This window comes from Falco punctatus (assembly GCF_963210335.1).
Source record: "Falco punctatus genome assembly, chromosome: 3".
NCBI classification, from domain to species: domain Eukaryota; kingdom Metazoa; phylum Chordata; class Aves; order Falconiformes; family Falconidae; genus Falco; species Falco punctatus.
Window position 1 is genome coordinate 566,776 of NC_137582.1, and position 19,287 is coordinate 586,062.

At 45.1% G+C, this 19,287-nt stretch overlaps 2 protein-coding genes across 10 annotated transcripts in view; one reads left to right on the forward strand and one right to left on the reverse strand.

Annotated features, from left to right (window-relative positions):
- Positions 1–5,237: 5,237 nt before the first annotated feature.
- The window catches only part of LOC308059909 (N-alpha-acetyltransferase 20-like), a 28,595-nt gene continuing 14,545 nt past the window's right edge, over positions 5,238–19,287 (reverse strand). For 2 of the 9 annotated variants that reach the window (XR_013926494.1, XR_013926499.1), the window contains 2 exons: positions 7,213–14,482; positions 5,238–6,201 (listed from right to left, as the gene is read on the reverse strand). Coding sequence is in view for 1 of the 9 variants with exons in the window: in XM_080377907.1 (XP_080234033.1) it covers positions 5,481–5,566; positions 6,056–6,201; positions 7,213–7,367 (387 nt within the window). In the remaining 8 variants the exon portion in view is untranslated. Of the gene's footprint in view, positions 6,202–7,212; positions 14,483–14,748; positions 15,976–19,287 lie in introns of those variants that run through there. The other 7 variants (XR_013926495.1, XR_013926496.1, XR_013926497.1 and 4 more) reach the window with 7 other exon arrangements.
- Positions 16,511–18,827, forward strand: LOC308059898 (uncharacterized protein). Its single transcript, XM_080377882.1, has 2 exons — positions 16,511–16,753; positions 17,533–18,827. Exon 2 carries the CDS (start codon positions 17,536–17,538, stop codon positions 18,784–18,786), a length of 1,251 nt encoding a protein of 416 aa, XP_080234008.1. The 5' UTR covers positions 16,511–16,753; positions 17,533–17,535; the 3' UTR covers positions 18,787–18,827.

Here is a 19,287-nt window from a genome sequence, read left to right on the forward strand (position 1 = left end):
AAATTTAGCATAGACATTCAGACAGATAAGCAACGTACTCTTCTTGTGTGTATCACCTACAAGCCATTATGGCTTAGTGTGTAAATCTGTATGTAACTATTGAAAAAACCACTTATGAATGTATATAGCTTAGAACTAATTTTTTCCCTTTGTTAATTCTTTGATATCAATGAGGTATTCTTCAGAAAATGTATGGACTGGTTGGTTGCATAAGGGCAGTTGTTATTTGGACAGAAAATTGTTAATGGTCAGGGATTTTCCACTAAAATATTTGCAAATCGTCCTAGTCAAACATCAGTTTGGCTTCTTTTTGGGTTTTGAGCTTGCATTAGTCCAGGTTCAGAACTTTAAAATTACCTTTGATTTTTTTAAACTTTTTATATCACTGGAACAGAAAGAGCATCTAAATTAAAGCTTCAAGCTAACTTTATTTTTCAAGTATTTCTGGAATTATCCTTCTGAACTGAGATTTTATAAGTTGGCTGTGTATTTTCCTGTGTTAAAACGCTGTTATTGAAAATGGTCAACCAGGCCTATGTCGCCCAAAATAAAAACGGGGGAATTGTGGATAACTGGCTAGCTGAAAAAGGTCTCATAGACATAGTCCAGCTGGCTGGACAAAAATGCACATCGCTCTCAGCTTATCTGAAGTAAAGCAAAAATACAGCCTTTGGCTGTTCTTGTTACACAATAACAGGAAGATTTTGGTGGAAAAAGAATGTTGCAGGTGGGAACAGGTAACTACAGAAGAGAAACTAGGGTCAGGCTTGGTATTTAGGCAACTAACCAATAATGAGCTTAACTTTTGTAATATGTATGAGCTAATTATAAAAAGGCATAAAAGGTGACTGTAAGGGACAATAAATGAAGTCTGCTGATCACTCATATTGAGTGACTGTCTCTTCCCTCCGTCGTGACAGTTAGCCACTGAAACAACTTCTAAAAGAAGTAGAACATCTGTCCCCTTTGCTTTCGCATCGAAACTGGATTCATTTCTAGGTGGTGTATTCAGGTCTAAATTAAGCCTAAGTTACAGGTCTCTGAACTACAGCGCAGAGAAACCCTCCACAGACCGCATTCTCAAACGAGAAATAAATGCACGTATGATTTTGTTACGTATACAAACACATAACATTAGGCATTATATGTTGGTGATGTGGTAATGTGATAGCTATTTAACAATGATCCTTCCTCATCAGGAGAAACAGGATTTCTCTTGTTTGGAGATAGACACAGCTTTGAGGTCGACCCATTTCCTCAGCCAGCTTACATTTTTCTGGACTCTTCAACTTCAGCCATGGCAATTAATCGAAAAAGTAAGCATCATGTCTTTCCCTTTTCACATACACAAGTACAGTTTTTAAAAAACACGGAAACCACCAAAGCAAAGCCAGATACCGTTAATGATATTCACAGAGGAGGAATGTCTCACTTAGTCCTCAGAGCAGACTTTAGGCGACAGAAACAGCCAACAATCGCTACCAGTATTTATCCTAGCTAGTGCTAGCCAAGTGGGAACGCCACATTCTGTAAGAGTATTTGGTGATACCAAGGGCCTGCTAAATGGCTTTTTTGCTTCCTCCTTTCATCCAATTCAGTCACCATAATTCAGAAGAACCTGCTCAGCTGTTTTTCTTTCCCAGCATTTGTTATTATTGATTCCATTCCCGTAATAAACTTTGCAGCCCATGTTAGATAGCTTGGCTGCAGTACCCCCCTCTTGGTCGCCAGGTGGCAGCAGGTCCCCACCAGCCCCGTGCTGAGCACTGGCCGGGCGAGCACTGGGCGGGATCTCGGCCCAGTTTACGTCACCGGACGCCGGGAGTGCTCGCTGCGGCTGCGGGGTGCCCTTCGCCCACTCGCAGCCCAGCCACTATTACCCGTTGCCTCCGTACTAAAAAGCACCCGCGTGGCTCGAGCGGCTACATCCTTTGCATCTGACAGCTTTACAGTTGGGTGGCTCTTTCTGCCCGTGCCCCCGGCCCACCAGGAGGGAGCAGCAGCAGCATGGGGAGCCCACGGCACAAGGTGCGGGGGGGGGGGGGGGGGGGGGGGGGGCAGTGGGCGGTGAGGTCCTACGGATAAGCCCCAGCGCTTGCTGTTGTTCCAGGAGCAATTTAAATAGATGCGGGTACCACTGGGTTTGCTTTAGTCACAACTCAGAGCCGGGCTGCCACCCCAGCAAGTGGCAGAGAGCAAAGGGATACAGCACGGCTTAGATATGCTTCTCAAACCGTTAGTCAGCGTCTGAAGTTTTTAGGAGTTTCCTTTGGTCCTGTCAGTTCTGCAAATCCATCACCTGACTGTCCCAGGTGATTCATCTCCTCAGTTCCAGGCTGCTCCTCAGATCTTGATCTTCTTTCTGCCTGCTTTAACTCACACACTCCTTCAAGCACGCTTAGTCTTTGAACAAGCAATTACTATTCTCGTAGACACATTTTTCCAAAAACAGGTACCTGAGTTTGAGAGCACCTGTGTACACAACTCAATCATCTGTTGTTTCTCTGCTCTCCCACTGACGTAACTGGGCTGGGCTTTAAACCAGCCTTGGATTATGGCTACACTAGGAACGAGGCCTGGTTCTGCCACTTAGCTGCTTCAGCACTTTACATTTCTGAATTCAAAATACTTTTTCTTTAACCGACAACACAGAACAAAATGCTAAAACTCCAGGTTTTACCACAAACAAAAAAACCCCAAACCTTAAACAGTGCCTCTGAACCGTTTCCCTTTCCATGCAACGGGTGGAAACTTCCTCAGTAAATGACAAGTGTCCATGACCACCCGAGTGTTCTGTGCTTACTGAGCAGGAAAGCAAACAATACCTTTTCAGCTGGCACATGTATCCAAATATATATCCAAAGGAACTCCGTCAGTGTAACTTGCAGAGAGCTCTGCGATCTTACAGCCTTACCTGTAGTGAGTGCCCCTCTAGGGAACTGCAGAGCTGTGGACTCTCAGACGTACTGGAGCACATCTCTTGCCTGCCTGAAACGTTCAGGAGGCTCTCGGATATCCAGGCAGCAGCAGAAAGAGTTCTGATTTTACGGCAAGGCTGACCACACTTGCAAGTTTTCTTTTGCATGCTCACACCAGGAAGCCAAACCAGAACAGCTGCACACACAGCAGAGCAATTGCTCAGCACATCTACACCAACAGAGCTCTCCTAAAGCACACCTGGAGCCATTCATACCCCAAGTCAACATCTACAGCGGAACCTGGCCACAAGCTTTGACACAATGTCATTTTGGGGTCAAACTGGTGCACACCAAAAAATTAGTAAAATGCACCTCCTTCTCTGCCACGCCAGGTATCGTGCTCCTTCAGTTGAGCTGTAGCTGTTACATTACTTCCCAAATGCAAAGCCAAACAGAGAAAATAGAACCACAGCCTGCTCCTTAAAAAGCAACTCTGCACAGGCAACCGTTCATTGTGTGTGACCAAGGGAAGATGTGACCGCGGCCCTTCAAACTTTCGGGATGCCTAGGCGGGACTAAACGGTGCTTGCGAACACAGAACATGCCTGCCCGTTAAGACAGGCTGGTCAAGTTTACCACCAAAACTCTACATCAGCATTTGCCAACCCTGTCCAGCTTTGGGTCGCCAGAGCTGCACTCGGATCACTTGAAAGCGTCTCCCAGTAGCGGCCAGTACTAAGCTCAGAACTGTACCTCCCTGGCGCCTACACGGGGGAAAACTCAGACTGTGCCCCCTTCTCCTTAAGGTGCCTTAGAGCTTGTGACAGGAATTTCATCCACTGCTTGGAAAAGCTCCAAGGTTGCAGCTTAAGGGAACCAGAGTTCCCTGGGTCTCAGAGTCATTCCAGAGCTAAAGCGGTGACAGACATCAGCTCTAGGTCAGATGACACATGCCAGCACTCACCACTGACCCAGGGTGGCAACCTGCTCCCATCCGCTACCTCCTGACCTAGGAAGCCCCTTAGGGAATTACAGCAGCAGTTCGCCAATGGAAAAACCACAACGGCACGACACGGTGACTCAAAGATCTAAAATGCACCCCTTGCACCTACAGAACCTGGTGCTAAAAACACAACAGGTGAACGAGAGAACATTAACTGCCATGACTGATACTAGAGCAAACCTCACTGGGCACTTAAGGAGAACAGCAGAACCAGAATAGTAGCAAAAGCCTGCATGCCTGGGACTGTAATAAAAGAAGACACCCTGCCTGGAGATTGTTACGAGCACAAGTAATACACGTCCTCTTCAGTTGCGATCTGAGTTAAGACAGACAACAAATATCGCAATACACCCGTATCGATTAGCTGCAACAGCTCACCTCTCACCATGCCTGTTAAGGGTTGCAGGTTCTCCCGCTTGTCTCAGCTACGTTGGGCGCCAGTTGCGGTAGCTGGAGCCCAACTCAGGCAGCCTCACACGGGGCACCCGCTGCTGCAGCACAAGCAAGCTATCAGGCTGCAACAAGGCTTTTACCGTCAGTCAGATTCTGCTGTCTGTGCTGTTTCTCCTTACTCCAGAGGGCAGGGCAGGGCAGGGCAGGGCAGGGCAGGGCAGGGCAGGGCAGGGCAGGGCAGGGCAGGGCAGGGCAGGGCAGGGCAGGGCAGGGCAGGGCAGGGCAGGGCAGGGCAGGGCAGGGCAGGGCACCCACCACCACCACCCCCCCTCCATCCAACCCTCTCTCCCACACTCCTCAGGGCTATATAACTACTTCACGGGAACGAGCTACAGCTGCTCATCATCCATGTCCCTCAACCCACTGCCTTGGAGGCAAGGTCACAGCTGCATGTTATCAATGCTCATCAACCTTCTGCCTTCACTCCTCTGCACTCTTCTCCAAGAAATTCCAGGGAAGACAGTGACAGAAACCTGTGTTGGAACTAAGTGCCTGGTCAATGCCTCCAAGTAACAGCATCCGTGACATCCAGACAGACTGTGAAGGGACAGATGGATCCAAGAATTAAATTAGGGAATGAGGTAAGTAAAAGGCACAGAGAAACAGAGACCTCTGAGTTCTGGAGAGTGTATTTTGATGTACCCAATTTCTGGTTTTGTGGCTCAGAAAGAACGGAGCCCAGGTTTTGTCGCAGCAGTTATATGGCTGCAAAGGGAAGGCGAGAGCCAGCAACAGAACTCCTTCCTGGCACCTTCTGTGTGGGAGCAGCGGCCAGACGTTTTCAGTTTCGGAGCAGGGCTCCGTGAGAGTGACAAAGTGAGGGGACTGTTTTGTGGCCGAGAAGGAAAACCATGACACCACCATACAGGAAGCAATTCCATTTTAATAGTCTCCAGAGTGTCACGGTTCGAAAGGAAGAACAATAGGGTAAGAGCACGAATATGCAGCCAATACCGACAGAAGCAGCCTTGGTAAGCTTCTCAATATTGCTTTTTGATATTTCACGGGGAAAAACATTGAGCCTAATATTTCTCATCTGTAGAGTTCTTGGGGGCTTTGGGGAGAAGGAAACTGACACTAGGTTGTCTGAGAATCACAGTTTACAGTTACTCATTGTCTTCTGGTCTCACAGGATGAGGCAGAGGTATAATTGATTTCTTCTCTGTATCTCTGCAAAGAGCTTTCCTCGTACCTATGGCAAAAGAAAACAATGCTATTATAAAAGACAGTCATTGCACAAAGCCACATTAAGTGACTTCTCTATTACATTAAGATCATTTTTCAAGAAGATTTACTAGAATCCTAGAATATCTTGAGTTGCAAGTGACCCATAAGGATCATCAAGTCCAACTCCATGCTCCTTGCGGGACTACCTGAAACTAAACCATATGACTGAAAGCACCATCCAGATGCTCCCTAAGCTCTTGACAGGTTTAGTGCCCTGACTGAATGCCCTTTCAGTGGATAAGATTTTCCTAACGTCCAACCTGAACTTCCCCTGACGCAGCTTCATTCCACTTCCTGCAATCAAGTCTCATAACTGATGTACTCTTCAGTAGGAAAAGCTATCTAAAGCAGTATACAGAATCCCATTCATCAACGACTATCTGAACTTGTACAGGCCCAGGAACCCTCAACACAAGAACCTTTCCATTCAACTTAAGGCACAACAACCACTTACCGTAAGCATCTTCATCTGGCTCTCCACTGCTAGCAGAGTAGCGCTCCGATACTGTCCGGTACACACGGTAGCCGAGCTGCTTATACATATTTACTGCAACCCGATTTGATACTCTCACAAAGAGATCGACGAAAAATCCACCCTTTCTTTGGAAACATAAAACCAAAGAAAAACCACAGTAAGGAATAGCAGGTGAATGTATTGCTAAATAACCCATAACTTGTAATCCGACCAAGAGCAGGTCTGACGATGTCATATGCTAATCAAACACCTTTCACACGGCAGTAACAGGTGCACTCCTTTCCCAAGGGACAAATCCGGTATAAATTCAGATTTTATTCTATTTTTGTCACATAAGCATTCTTTTATACCAGCCCGTGGGTTCAAAATTATGAACAGAAAGAACAGGGCAAGCTAAGCACTCACACAGGTCTCATATACACGTAAGAAATCTTTCATAAAAAAAAAAAACAAACCACTGAAAATCCACATTTTCAATTGCATTGGCTTAGGGACTGCCTCCTTCAATGTGTGTGGCAGGGGGCAGTGGCAGAACAGCTCACAAAGTTCAGTCACCTAACACAAGGCAGCCCTTCTCCTCACAAGGCAGATTCCTCAACATGTGCAATTTTCCCATTTTACCGGTTACAATGGGGTTGCCCTACCACCATGAGTTCAGGACATTTCCCTGTGGGTTCATTTGATGCTCAATTAAATTTTCAGCAAGTACAAGCAGCCAAGCATGACAAAAAGCAAGCTAAGGTACTGTCTGCCATACAGAATTGGTTCCAAGGCTGCCTGCAGGAACTGCAAAAAGCTCACGATCACTGAACAAGCACGCTGGAGACCCTACGGGAAAGTGTTGACCCTCCATGAAACTCTCTCGCTGTCAAGACAAGGACCTTTTTTGATACAGTATCTCTATTGGAATTCAGGCTACACCCTACTCATTCTGGAAAGTTAGCTTTCATAGAAACCCTGAGATCTTACACCGCCACATGGTATTTTTAGTCTTGTTCTCTAATTACAGGGAATCCTCAGCGAATCAGAACGCTACTTAAAGCACGATTCTGGGTCTCTTCCATGCAAGTCAAATACCTAAGCCATGTCAGTTGAGAGGTTACTTTTAGAAGATTAAAGATAAGCATGGTACTCACTTTTCTGAAATTTCTCCCAGTAGTTCCATCAATTTAGCAGCCAAACCCAGCCGTTGAAATTCTGGTGCAACAGAGAGCGTAGTAACACGTCCAAGCCACTCTTCCCCAGCCACAGAGCCTTCCGCCTTACCCGGTACTGCGAACGTACAGAGCATCAGAGCAGTAAGGAGCACCTTGGGAATAATGCACCACACGCAGCCACACGACTTTACAAAAAACCAAGCAGTCTACAAACAAACATTGCAATGATTGTGGTAAAGGCTTAAGCAGCCATTCTACGCTATTACTCAGTGATTCAGCAGCCACTAAGTTTCATTTTGATGCAGTATTACAGTTTTTTCTTTGTTAGTCTAAATAAATAAATGGATCTCCACAAATTCATTGTTTGAGGCGTGACTGCCAAATGCAAGTTTTAAGCAATTCTCTTGAGTCTTTAACTGAGTGGAATTCACGACCGAAGGAATGGAGGGCTAGAAGCCCAAAACTCACTCACCATCCCAGCAATTACTGAAGACCTTTCGTGACTATGGGGCAATAAAGCTTGGGAAGCTTTGCCAATGTGGCAAGAGAAAGCAAAGGCCCTGGAAACACTGGACGTTTAAGGAAAAATAAAAAATAAAAGCAGGGATGGGTATATGTTCTTCATAGTTCCTCTCCTTTCTACACAGAGCCAAGCTACTGCTAGCTCATTAATGAATATGCAGACTTCCACAGGGCACTCTTATAAACATCAGGCACTGCTAAATAAGCAGCTGATGCGGTGGGTACAGAGAAACCTTCCGTACAGCAAATGCTTTAAGCTTTACCGTTAAACACTTCATTTCCTGGGTCCCCACAAAGACTTCCATTCTGTGCCCACCTTCCCAAACCCCCCAAAAGAAGGGGAATAAAAAGAACTGGAAGGAACAAATACATACACACACACACACACACACGTAAAAACATGGCGAATCTCTGTAATTAAAAAAATTAGGAAAGGATGCAATCATCCAAGTAATGCGGAGTTAACTGATCCGCTGCATCGGACAGTCTTGTCAAACTCATGCTGGTGAAACCGAGCTCATACCAGCCGGTTTACTGAAACACTTGTCTTAGCATACATATACTTGAATCAAAATGACATTCGGCTATAGGGTGAGTGCAAGAAAATACACTTTTGCATGCTACAGCAAGAGACCTGCAAAGGGCCACGGTATAATACGCTTCAAAAGAGTCTGTGGTACAAGAAATTCAGCCCCATGGGCTGTTGGCTCAAACACGCTGGTGGAACGCTCTGTATAACTGGCCATACGCACGGTTTACACGGGGTTTTGTACGCAATGCGCATGTTTAACTAGGTATTTATGGTTTAAGACTTGTTTTAGCTCCTAAGGCAGGCAGCCAGCAAAGATGTTTTCAAGAGTTAACAAGGAACAGAAATTAAAGGAGTTGCTGGTTTTCAGAAGCTGACTCATCATTGTTTTGAAAAATGGCACCATACGGATCACTGTTAATGCGCTTGTAGACAAAGCGAAAGACCTTGGGTTGCGGGCGGCTGTGCAACTGTCTTAATCTTCTGAGGGTAGGTACCTTCTGTCAGTTGCTGCCGGGTGTCATCAACCAAAAGAAACAGGCTGTATTCTTCTGGATTGTCCACTCCATAAACTTTTCAGCACAAAGCTGACATACATCTGCGGTAGTGATATAGGGTCTTACTAGTAAGGTCTTCCCTGTACATGCACCGTTAACTTCCTGGAATGCAACACAAAGGTAGTTCTGTAGAATGAGAAAACAGACATCAGAAACAAAACCTCCAAACCTCATCCTCTGAAAACAGGAAGCTCAGCAACAAACAGCAAGCCTCTCTATGTTCTAGTTGTGAAACACGCACCAGTGATTACTGTACATTACAGCCACCTTGTGAATTGATGTTGGTGGTAAGACTGTGGCAGGCATAACAGAAATTCCTAAGCTGACATCCTCCTTTCCTTGGCTCACATTCTAACCCTGCAATTACGAACAAACAGATAGCAGTCTTAAAGCCCCATTGAAAACGTCAGTGGTTTTAACGGGACGTGGTGTTTGGCCTTACTAGGAAACGAAATGCTGTGAAGCAAAATAAACGTCAGAGGCAGCACACCCAAGAGAAGATGCTGCAACTGCTGGGTCAATACTATTGAAGAGAAGCTTCAGACAATATGTTCATCAGAAGGAAAAAGAAAAAACCCAACCCTCTGCCAGCAACACACAAGGGTGTTGATCCACAGGTTGCTGCACGATAAACCATTCACACTCTTTATGCTGCAGCATGCAAAAGGCAATCCATTTTCATGCAGGACATTTTCATCACGTTAACCGATGGCAACTTGGTGTCTGAGCCTGATGTAACCAAATTTCATCTCACAGGGAGGCAGAAAGAAAATTTACTCTGCAACATTAAAGTAAATCCGTATGATCATGAGGCAAAAGCTGGATCTTTTTTCTCTGCTGAAATTCACACATGTGCACAACTGATAACATAGATGAATTCTAAACAAGCCCTACAAGGAAACGCAGTTCTACCTTTCAAAAAGTATTTAAAAAGTAAAATAACAAGCAACTGGAAAAAAAAACACCCAACCACAAAACACTTTTGGACACATGAGCAAAGCAGCCTGCCATCACGTGCTTTTTTGCAAAGAAACTAACTGCAATTAGAAACTAAAAGCAGTAAAATGAAAGGAGATGGAAAAAATGACAGTAAGAAAGACCTGTTTATTTACTGAGCTGGTACTTATGTTTGTACACTGAATAAATTAAGCATGCTAAATCACAATGGCAAAAATGTACATTTCCTAAGAACAAGCTGTTAAAAGCTAAGACTGAGAAGAATGCTCATATGACTTCAGTTCCAAAGAGCACTCTGGGTTTTTAATAAACTTTTGATAGCTTGCAGACTGAAACACTGGAACTTTGCAACAGCCTTTAAACCATTAGGACTGAGCAGAACTAATCCATTTTTGTTAGCCGGTGTGAAGATAAATAAAATAAATACATAAAATCAAATCAGCTCTAAATAAGGCAAAGCACACTACAGTTTCAATTTCTAACATAGTTAACGCACAGAAGACCTGTTTTTCAATGCTTCTAGATGGACAGGATTGCTTCAAGGAGAGGCTGAAGTTTGTGCAAATGCCTGTAACTCATATAGTAAGTATCAAAATTCTTTATGCAGTATCAGCAAGTTGTATTTCATCACCATCAAAATACCGGATTTTTTGCTTTTCCATCCTTCGGAGGGAGGGAGGATGAAGGCCTTTCCAGGACCCAAAAGCTGGTGGTAAAGCTGTGAGACAGCACCACAGACATGTAGCAACCACATCCTGGTTCAATGTGGGAAAGATGAGTTGAGCTGAAGCTGTGTTGCACATTCCTTGTAGGGAAGGTGCTTCGTTTCAGGACTGCAGATGTGGAGAAAGGAGATGGAAAACTGGCATTCTGGGCAGGCAGCAAAGTGCTTGAATTTGTGCCAAGCATAGCCTGGAAGCGGAGCGACCTTACTGATTTGAGGCTCTCTTTCAAAGAGTCAACAAAGGAGCAGCCCTGGACACACCTGGTGCCAGCTCTTCCCGTGCTCCCCTGCATCTTCCAGCATCCAGCACAGCGTCCAGCTGTACAGGTAGCTTGGCTGAAGTTCAGTTGCTGAGGAAGAGAAGGTGAAACTGAATACAAGATCCTGCTGAAAAAATCTTCTGTCATCTAGTCATCCAGCAGAAATACAAAGGTGATTAATTTTCCTATTAAGTGTAATATTTTGCTAGAAAGAACAAAGACTCAAGCTACTTGAATGTGACACCTAACTACAGGTAAGCAGAATACAAAATGGATCCCAGTAAGATGGACTAGCTTTGTGCACTGGCCACAGTTTCGAATTTCTGTTCGTCAGCTCTCCTCTTCCTAAGAGAGGCAAATTGTGGGAGACTGCTGCTTTTCCCAGCTCCTTCCTGTTCAGTGATGTGCCGTGGTTGTTTGCATGGACACTGATAAAGCAGAAGGAGCCGCAACTGAAAGGTTTAATTACCTCCTGATGACCCCGTACCTTCATTTATCAAGCTCTTAGCTACATCATAACTTATTGACGGTTGTCGTTAGCCTCTCGAGCAACTTTGCACTGTGGTATGAACTGTAAACAACAGGACACAAAGGAGTAAATCCTTTCTTCTCGATTCCAACATCCTCCTTGCTTCAGTTCGCAAACTGATGCATCTGGACAGACAACAACAGGCCTGTCTATGTAACAATCTTTTCCTATATGAAAGGCATGCAGACTTGGTTTTAAAAGATAAAGTAATCCCAACTGTTTTGTTATTCTTCAGTTGGAGTTACTGCCCTACTCTGAAAGAGCAGTAAGAAATGGGAGGGGGGAGAAAAAAACCCACAAAACAAACCACAAACATGAAGACATCCACAGTATAGAACTCTACTCCTTGCTTAAACTTTCGAATTGTAGACAAGCTTTTCTGCCAAGTCTCCTCTCTATTACCCACGGTAAGCCACCAATCGCTACTGGGGAGTTGTGCTGATTTATACCACTGGAAATCTGGGTTTGTTCTTTTTAACAGCAAAGCGTACAAAGCAGCTGAATCTAAAATACAATTTGGTCTGTCCTCGCTCCGCACGACTTAAATACAAAGGACAGTGGGAAAGCTCCATTATTTAGTGTTTCCTTTATACCATCATAACCACACTCTGTTATGAAGTGGAAAGACTTTGAAACAGAGGCAAATTTACCAGCCATCTTCTCAGCACTGCTTCACACCACTCGTGGCCCCAAGGAAATCATTATGAATCATACTTCTCAAATGGAGATTTCCAACAAAACAACCATCCCCTGGGGGGGGTTTCTCTTCAGCCTGAAGCTCTACCTGAAAATCATCAACTGAAGGCATTGTTCTGTTAGTTGTCCTCCTCTTGTGCCATTGCCGGAGAGTATCTCTAGCTTCTGAACTCAGCAGCTGGGCAGCCTGGTCTTCCTGGAAGTTCTTGATCAGCAAAAGTGCTCCATAAGCACCTACAGCCTCCTGTGAAGGACAGCAGGGGAAGAACAATTCAGAGTGGTCACAAACACCACGCCAGTTCCAACTGGTCACAGTCAAAAGTACAAATGGTTTCTGAGGTTTTTTTTAATAAATAGACGCACACATACAGGAAAGTCACTGCATTCTATGGCCAAAATATTTATACGTAAAGAAAAACAGCTTACTGGCCTGCAAAATACTGGACAGTGTGTTCTCAGCTGCTAAGAGCCATGCAGTGGTTGCCTGGGCTCCATATTACCAAGGGGTGCAATAGTATCTACCTCTGGGTCCGCTAGCGCTGGGGGTGGCCGGTTATTTAAATGACCAGTGTCACTCCTTTACTCCTGAGTGTTTTTACAAAGGTGGAACATGAGTTTTCTTCTAAACAGTTTCCAAGCAGCGATTTGTTTTCTTCCTGAGCTTCAAGCGGGTATCAAACACAGCTGTTTAAACGACATAAAAGACCATCTACCACTGTTCAGGAACTTAAAAGTGACTCCCTTAGCAGCAACAAAGCAATGACCCAGCGTGTGATTTGTACCTGGAAGCATCCCAAAGGTTTTGCTTTTGTTTTTAAAAGGCAGGCTGTGTTTGTTCACCTATGTCCAACACTACGTCCAACTAGTTTAGGAGGCAGCGTGTACAGCTCTCTAGACTTCACCTTTATTACATGAGTGGAGAACAAAGTACAGCCACAACAGAGTTGCCAATGTACAAAAGGAGCTGCAGGTCACAAAGGAAAAGGACTCTCAACAGGGGGCAACAGTCCTCAGCAACCAGGAGAAACAAAAGACAGGCTATCGTTTATTTCTCTTGCTCTTTAAGTAAACTATTTGAGTGGGAATGTTCAATTAAGAGGCAGCACGGTCTATTTGTGGAGTCATTCAGAGATGCAGTCTATGCTCACAGTAGTGCTTTCTGTACTACCGACAGCATCCTCTCGCTTTCAGCTCTGTGACGAGTTCAATACGTGGAAGACACGCAAGACCCACCAGACAAACTGGACAATACATTTACATTTGAACCGCACAACCCCAAAGCACTAAACAATTTTTCCTGCACCGTACAGTTTAACTAGTGCCACAGACAGGGCCAGCCAATAGATGAATGACTTTTGCTACATTAAAAACGACATGACTTAACAGCCCAGTAAATATTTCTGCCTTTCAAGCGTGTTAATGATCTCCAGCTTCACATCTCAAGTATTTTCTGTCCTAGGATTCCCGAACGATGCACTCTGCACACAAAGCAGGGAACAGACTAGTACTGAACCGGAGGAAACCTGACACAATTCTGTCATGCGTATCGGCATGTAAAAGGATACAGCAATTTCAGCAATCCAAGAGATGGCAGAAATGGGACATATACACCTATACTTAAAACTCACAGCTGAGCTTGGTCACAAGAACCTTTGAAACTTCCTCATAAACTGATAGATTCTGGGGCCTACCAAGGGCTGGCAGAATACCTCTTTGTTAAAACCACCACCGTGAAAACAAAGGAGGGAGATTTCCTTGCCTCGAGCGGACTTCAGCCATTGTTCAAGAGTGCCTTAAGAAACATATTCCTAGGCCTCATAAAAATACTCTGTGAGAAGCAAGTATCGGGCATAAACCAGGATCATTAAGGGGGGCAACATTCTCAAAAGCACTTTCCCCAGAGGGGCAGAGAATTCCCCCAGAAGTTTTTACAAAGCACCTAACCCGGGTCCCACTCCAGGTCTCACAACTCAATTGAACGCTGCAGACCCATACATACTCTCGGGACATTTTCAGGCACAGAAGGATAACCACAGCTGGCACCTGCACAGCCTATGTTTGCTTGCTAAGTCAGGACGCCTCCTCCTTCTTGGCGGAAAACAACATACTCCCTCCTACGGCAGTATATACGTCGGTAGATTCCCAGGTCACTTGGGGCTGTGACTCTGCAAGCTAACCAGCCTTCTCTTATTCTAAGGTGGAAATAATTAAGGGGTTCTCTTGTTACACTACCGACATCACCGACTACATGACTCCATCAAAAGGGTTTCTACTCAAACGAGGTGAGGAAGAATCCCCCTTCCCCATCCCTTCACACAGTTCTAATAGAAATAAGTTGATTACCTTCTCCATGCAGCAAAGATGGATCCAGCAATTCCACCATGTATTCAGTTTCAGTATCCAGCTCCAGCGTATCACCCTGGGCCAGCACATATGTCAACACAGGCAAGAAGTCATCAGCTCCATACAGCCTCCCTGGGTCAAAGAGAACACAGGCAAGTGTGATAGACAAATCACACCCTTTAACCAGTTTCGGTGTTTGAAAGAAAAGCGTTATTTTGCTGCCTTTACTGACCAGTACGTTTGTATTACTTAAGAGCCTCTCGTTACAGATGTGCAGCAAAGAGAACAGCATCTGACACTTGGTGGGCAGCGTCCAGCTTCATCCTGTACTTCTAACGAGCACAAATTGGATGACGCAGACCTTGAAGCACGCAAGGGAATTTAAAGACTGGGCTCACCTTGGCGTCAGCTCAACTGGTGAACTCACAAGAGGTAGCCATGCCAGTCTGGCCTGACCTCCACCTGCACTTCTGTCAGTGGCTAAGAGAAAATCAATGGGCATTTTCTTTATACATGCACGGATGACGTCCCCTTTCTGGAAGGATCTAGCCACAAGTACCAGTTCCTGAGTCCGAAACCCAGCAGAGAAGCCTGCATATAAAAGCCTATTAGATTTTACATGAAAACTCTGCACATTTCCTTCACGGAGCATGGTTAAAAACACCAGTGAGCAAAGCCTCACGTAACTCCCAACTAGCTGGTGAAGCATCATCGGTAACGACAGCACGCAACACACAGAGGCTCTGCTGTACCTACGTCTGTATGTGTTCCTCTTACTTTTATCGCATTTAAACTTTCTCTTTAGAAAACGCTATGTGGCTAGATCTCTGGGGCTGGCCAAACTGTCCTCATTGCAGAAGCGGTGTGATGGTCACTTGAAACATCAAGATCGGGAGCCAATTTAAACTGTGGCGAAACTCCAGAGGACTGAAGGGCTGATACTGAAAGTCAGACCAGCTAAGACATACCTCCAGGTATTACACTGTTATCTGGCTGAGATTACAGGACAAAGCAGGTACTGGAAACAGGTGCTGGCCTGAGGCCACGTTTTAAAACTTTACACAACAAAGCAAGACAACCCCATTTGCTGCATCTTAGCCCAAGCCCCTCAGTACAATGGTTCACCAGAAGCCTCTCAGTACTTTTCTTTTGCATGTTGGGAATACCTTACTCAATGTGATAATACAGTATGGAGAAAAAAACAAAGTTTACATCACTTTGGGCAAAGATTCCTATATCCATTTTAAAATGCAGGATTTTGCACAGAAATAAACCAGGTCTAAGCTCCTGCCCAAAACTTGCCAAAGTGCTTGGAGGTCTTTTACAGCCTCAAACTTTCACCATTCACCTCAAATCTCAAAAGAAAGCAAGCATCCTGATTGGCACAGAGCCCAGCTGCAGATTCAGCGCTCGAAAGAAAACTGCCAACCGCCTGCAGCAGCTTATACTTTCTTAGAGAAAAAAAATCTTCCGCTACCACCAGCATTCCTTCACCTTAGCTCGTGACCTACCACAGCAGTGTATGATAAGACATCAGGCAACAGAGCTGCACCTATGAATTCATGCTGTCCAGCACAGCGTTTTAACTGTGCCACTGACTAATCAAGCGGGTCTTAACTGGTCTGTGGTTCTGAGAGAAGGGGGGTGGGTAAGAGATAGGGTAGAGTTTAACAATTGTAATAGTCTGTTTAGCTGTTTAGGGTAAAAATTGCAAAATTTAAGCTGTTTGCCAAATCTTACACGGTTTGCTTGGGTACTGTGATAAGGTGTACGGGAGTAAAGGGCTTCATGACCATATAAGTCCAGCTTTATGACCATATAAGTCCAAAGAAAGATTACAACCTTGCAAGAACAAGCCAAAGCTGGTTCTGCGGTTTGGACAAAGAGCAGGACGTTACTGAGCCTGCGCCAGATGTGGGGGTCACGAGGAAGACTCACCTGCCTTCATCCTCAGGACCCCTGACGACCACCACCAGGGGACACTGCGCAAACTCAGTCGGGAGAGAGATATGGAAATGACTTGCAGAACTAATTTTAATACAAAGCGGGGATAGGTAATGCATATGTATAGGCGTATTACATCATATTATGAATATGTAATGAGTTGTCTTATAAAAACAGAGCGAGTTTTCGTATCAGGCGCACACGGTTTTGGCGGGACTACTCCCCCGTGCTGCCCAGCGCTGAATAAACATACCTACTTTACAATCTTACAGATTGTGGAGTCTGCTTTCCGCACGTCAGTTTTGGCGAGCCAGGCAGGAGGATCTCCACTCGGCTGCGGGACCGACTGCGGAGCGGACGCTCCTAGGCGCGCCCCGAGCATTTTACTCGGAGGAGTCTCCGCTGCCGGCCGATCACCGCGGGAGTGGACAACAGCCTCTTGAAGCTGCGGATTTAACGGTATGTTTAACGAAGGGATTTAAGCGTACGCACATTTGGGGCTGCTGATAAATCGCGCAGAGACGTCTGGCGTGCAGCATAGTGCCCGTGGGTTGGGTACCTGTAGGGTTTGGGACTGCAGTTTGGGACTGCAATTGGGAAACTCGCTGGCCGATAGAGCGGCCGGTAGCGATCTCGGGGATAGATCGACTGAGTTTGAGGTAACCGCTGTATCCCGTTGTTGGGAGCCAGGATGGACCTGCTAATGACCGGTATATGAGAAGCAGGAGAAGGGTAAGCGGGCCTCTTGTAATTTACAAGATATTTGCAGCTGCTAGAAGGTTGTTAACTGGAGCGATGCTATGTTAGCTTTCTTTTGGTATTGATTTTGGTTATGGCAATAAGGCATTTGGAATAGACTACCGATTTGAATTTGTCGAACCATAGTGTTTGTGTGAAGTGATGTGTGTGTGATTTTCTCTGAGTGCATGGACGTCCGTGAGAGTGGAATTGAGTGAGAATAAGTGAGAGTGTGGCAGACAGGCGTGAAAAGAGAATTTAAAAGTCAGTTTAAATCCCTTAAGAGTATATTGAAAATGGGTAACACCCAAGGAGGGATACTGAAAAAAAGTCCTCTGGGTTGTATACTCGCCCATTGGAAGGATATTGTAGGGAAGGGAAGCACAGAAAGTAAAAAGACCCTCATTAAATATTGTAATCAGTGGTGGCCATTGTATAAGTTAGAGGGCGAAGTTAAGTGGCCATTTAATGGAACATTGGATTATAATACTTTGTTACAGCTTATGCTGTTCTTGAGAAGAGAAGGGAAATGGGATGAAGTATCATATGCAGATATGTTTTTCACTCTGCGAAACCATCCGGAGTGGCAAAGGGACTGTGGGATAATACCCCCACAGGACCCTATGGTACTCGCATTGGAGCGAGAAAATAAAGGGGGTAGAAGTAAACTAAAAAGATGCTGTTCTTCCTGCAGCATTGGGCAGAGGTGTACAAAGGCAGACAAAGTTCACCAAGCCCCAGAACAAGACTTAGATGACTTGTTTAAACCTCCCCCCCGGGCACGGGACAAGGATGTGGATTCAGAAGGAGCTTTTAATCCTCCTGATAGCCCTGTATCTTCCCACACTCGGCAGAAGTCTGCCCTGACTACTTTACAAGCACCCCTCCGAGAGGCGGTGGGGCCAGATGGTGGAACAATGCTAATTAAAGTGCCTTTCTCCACTGCTGATTTGGGAGAGTGGAGAAAGATTGCAAAGGATTATAGAAGTGACCCGATAAGTGTAGCCAGGCATTTCCAATTTATCGTAAAACAACACAATCCCGATTGGAATGATATACAATTATTATTGGAATATTTGACTGAAACTGAAAAACAGCTAGTTCTGAAAACAGCAGGAAATTTGGCCGAAGATCATTATAAAATTACAGGAGGGGATGTTAAGGAACATTTCCCCCTCCAAGACCCAAAGTGGGATGCTAATAGATCGGTACATATGCAAAGATTACAGGAATATCAGGAATGGGTTTCGAAGGGAATGGAGAGAGCAATTCCCAAAACTATAAACTGGTCAGCTTTATATGCAGTTAAGCAAACTCCTTCTGAGTCCCCGTCTGAGTTCCTGGATCGGCTGAGGGATGTGATGCGTCGTAACACGCCGCTAGACCCTGGGTCTGAGGTAGGGATCCAGCAATTAGTTTCTTTATTCCTGGGTCAATCTGCAGGGGACATAAGGCGAAAACTTCAAAAGCTGCGTTCTACAGAAGGTAGAAACTTAGAGATATTGTTGGATGAAGCGTGGAGGGTGTTTAGTAATAGAGAAGAAGAATATCGGCGGGGACAAAAGAAATTGATAGCTGCCATTCAAGAAAAAGGGGAACGGAGAGGTGGTAGGCGAGATTCGTCTCGATTGGAAAGGGATCAGTGCGCTATATGCAGGGGCTTTGGTCATTGGAAAAGGGAATGTCCTAGAAACAGGGAAGGGGGTCGGAAAACCTCAGCGAATGTGAAGATAGCCAATGTAATAGAAGACTGACGGGAACCTGGGGAATCTACCCTAGCGGATCCACTGGTTACAATTAAGCTAGGGGAAAAGCAGCAGCAAGTGAAGTTTTTGATAGATACAGGAGCAACATATTCGGTTTTAAATCAAGCCTTAATTCCTTTAGGAGATGATTACGTTGTAGTACAGGGAGCAACTGGCCAAAGTGAAAAGGCGTATTTTTGCAAACCTTTAAAGTATAAATTGGGAAAGCAATGGGGTATCCACAAGTTCTTATATATGCCCAACTCTCCAAAGGCACTTTTGGGGAGAGATTTGTTGGAACAATTAGGAGCAAAGATCACGTTTGAAAAAGGGGAAATTACTTTGGAGGTAAAGGATCAACAATATACACAAGCATTAAGTCTAGTCCTAACTAGTCTCCCCTCAGAAGGGAAAATCGATGAGGAAATTCTGAACCAAGTGTATCCAGGAGTCTGGGCTACTGATGTGCCTGGAAGAGCGAAAAATGCTCCACCTGTTGAAGTTAAGATA

Bases quoted from the DNA above. Each gene is read 5' to 3' on its own strand.
- LOC308059898 (XM_080377882.1), top strand. From the start codon at position 17,536: ATGCTGTTCTTGAGAAGAGAAGGGAAATGGGATGAAGTATCATATGCA.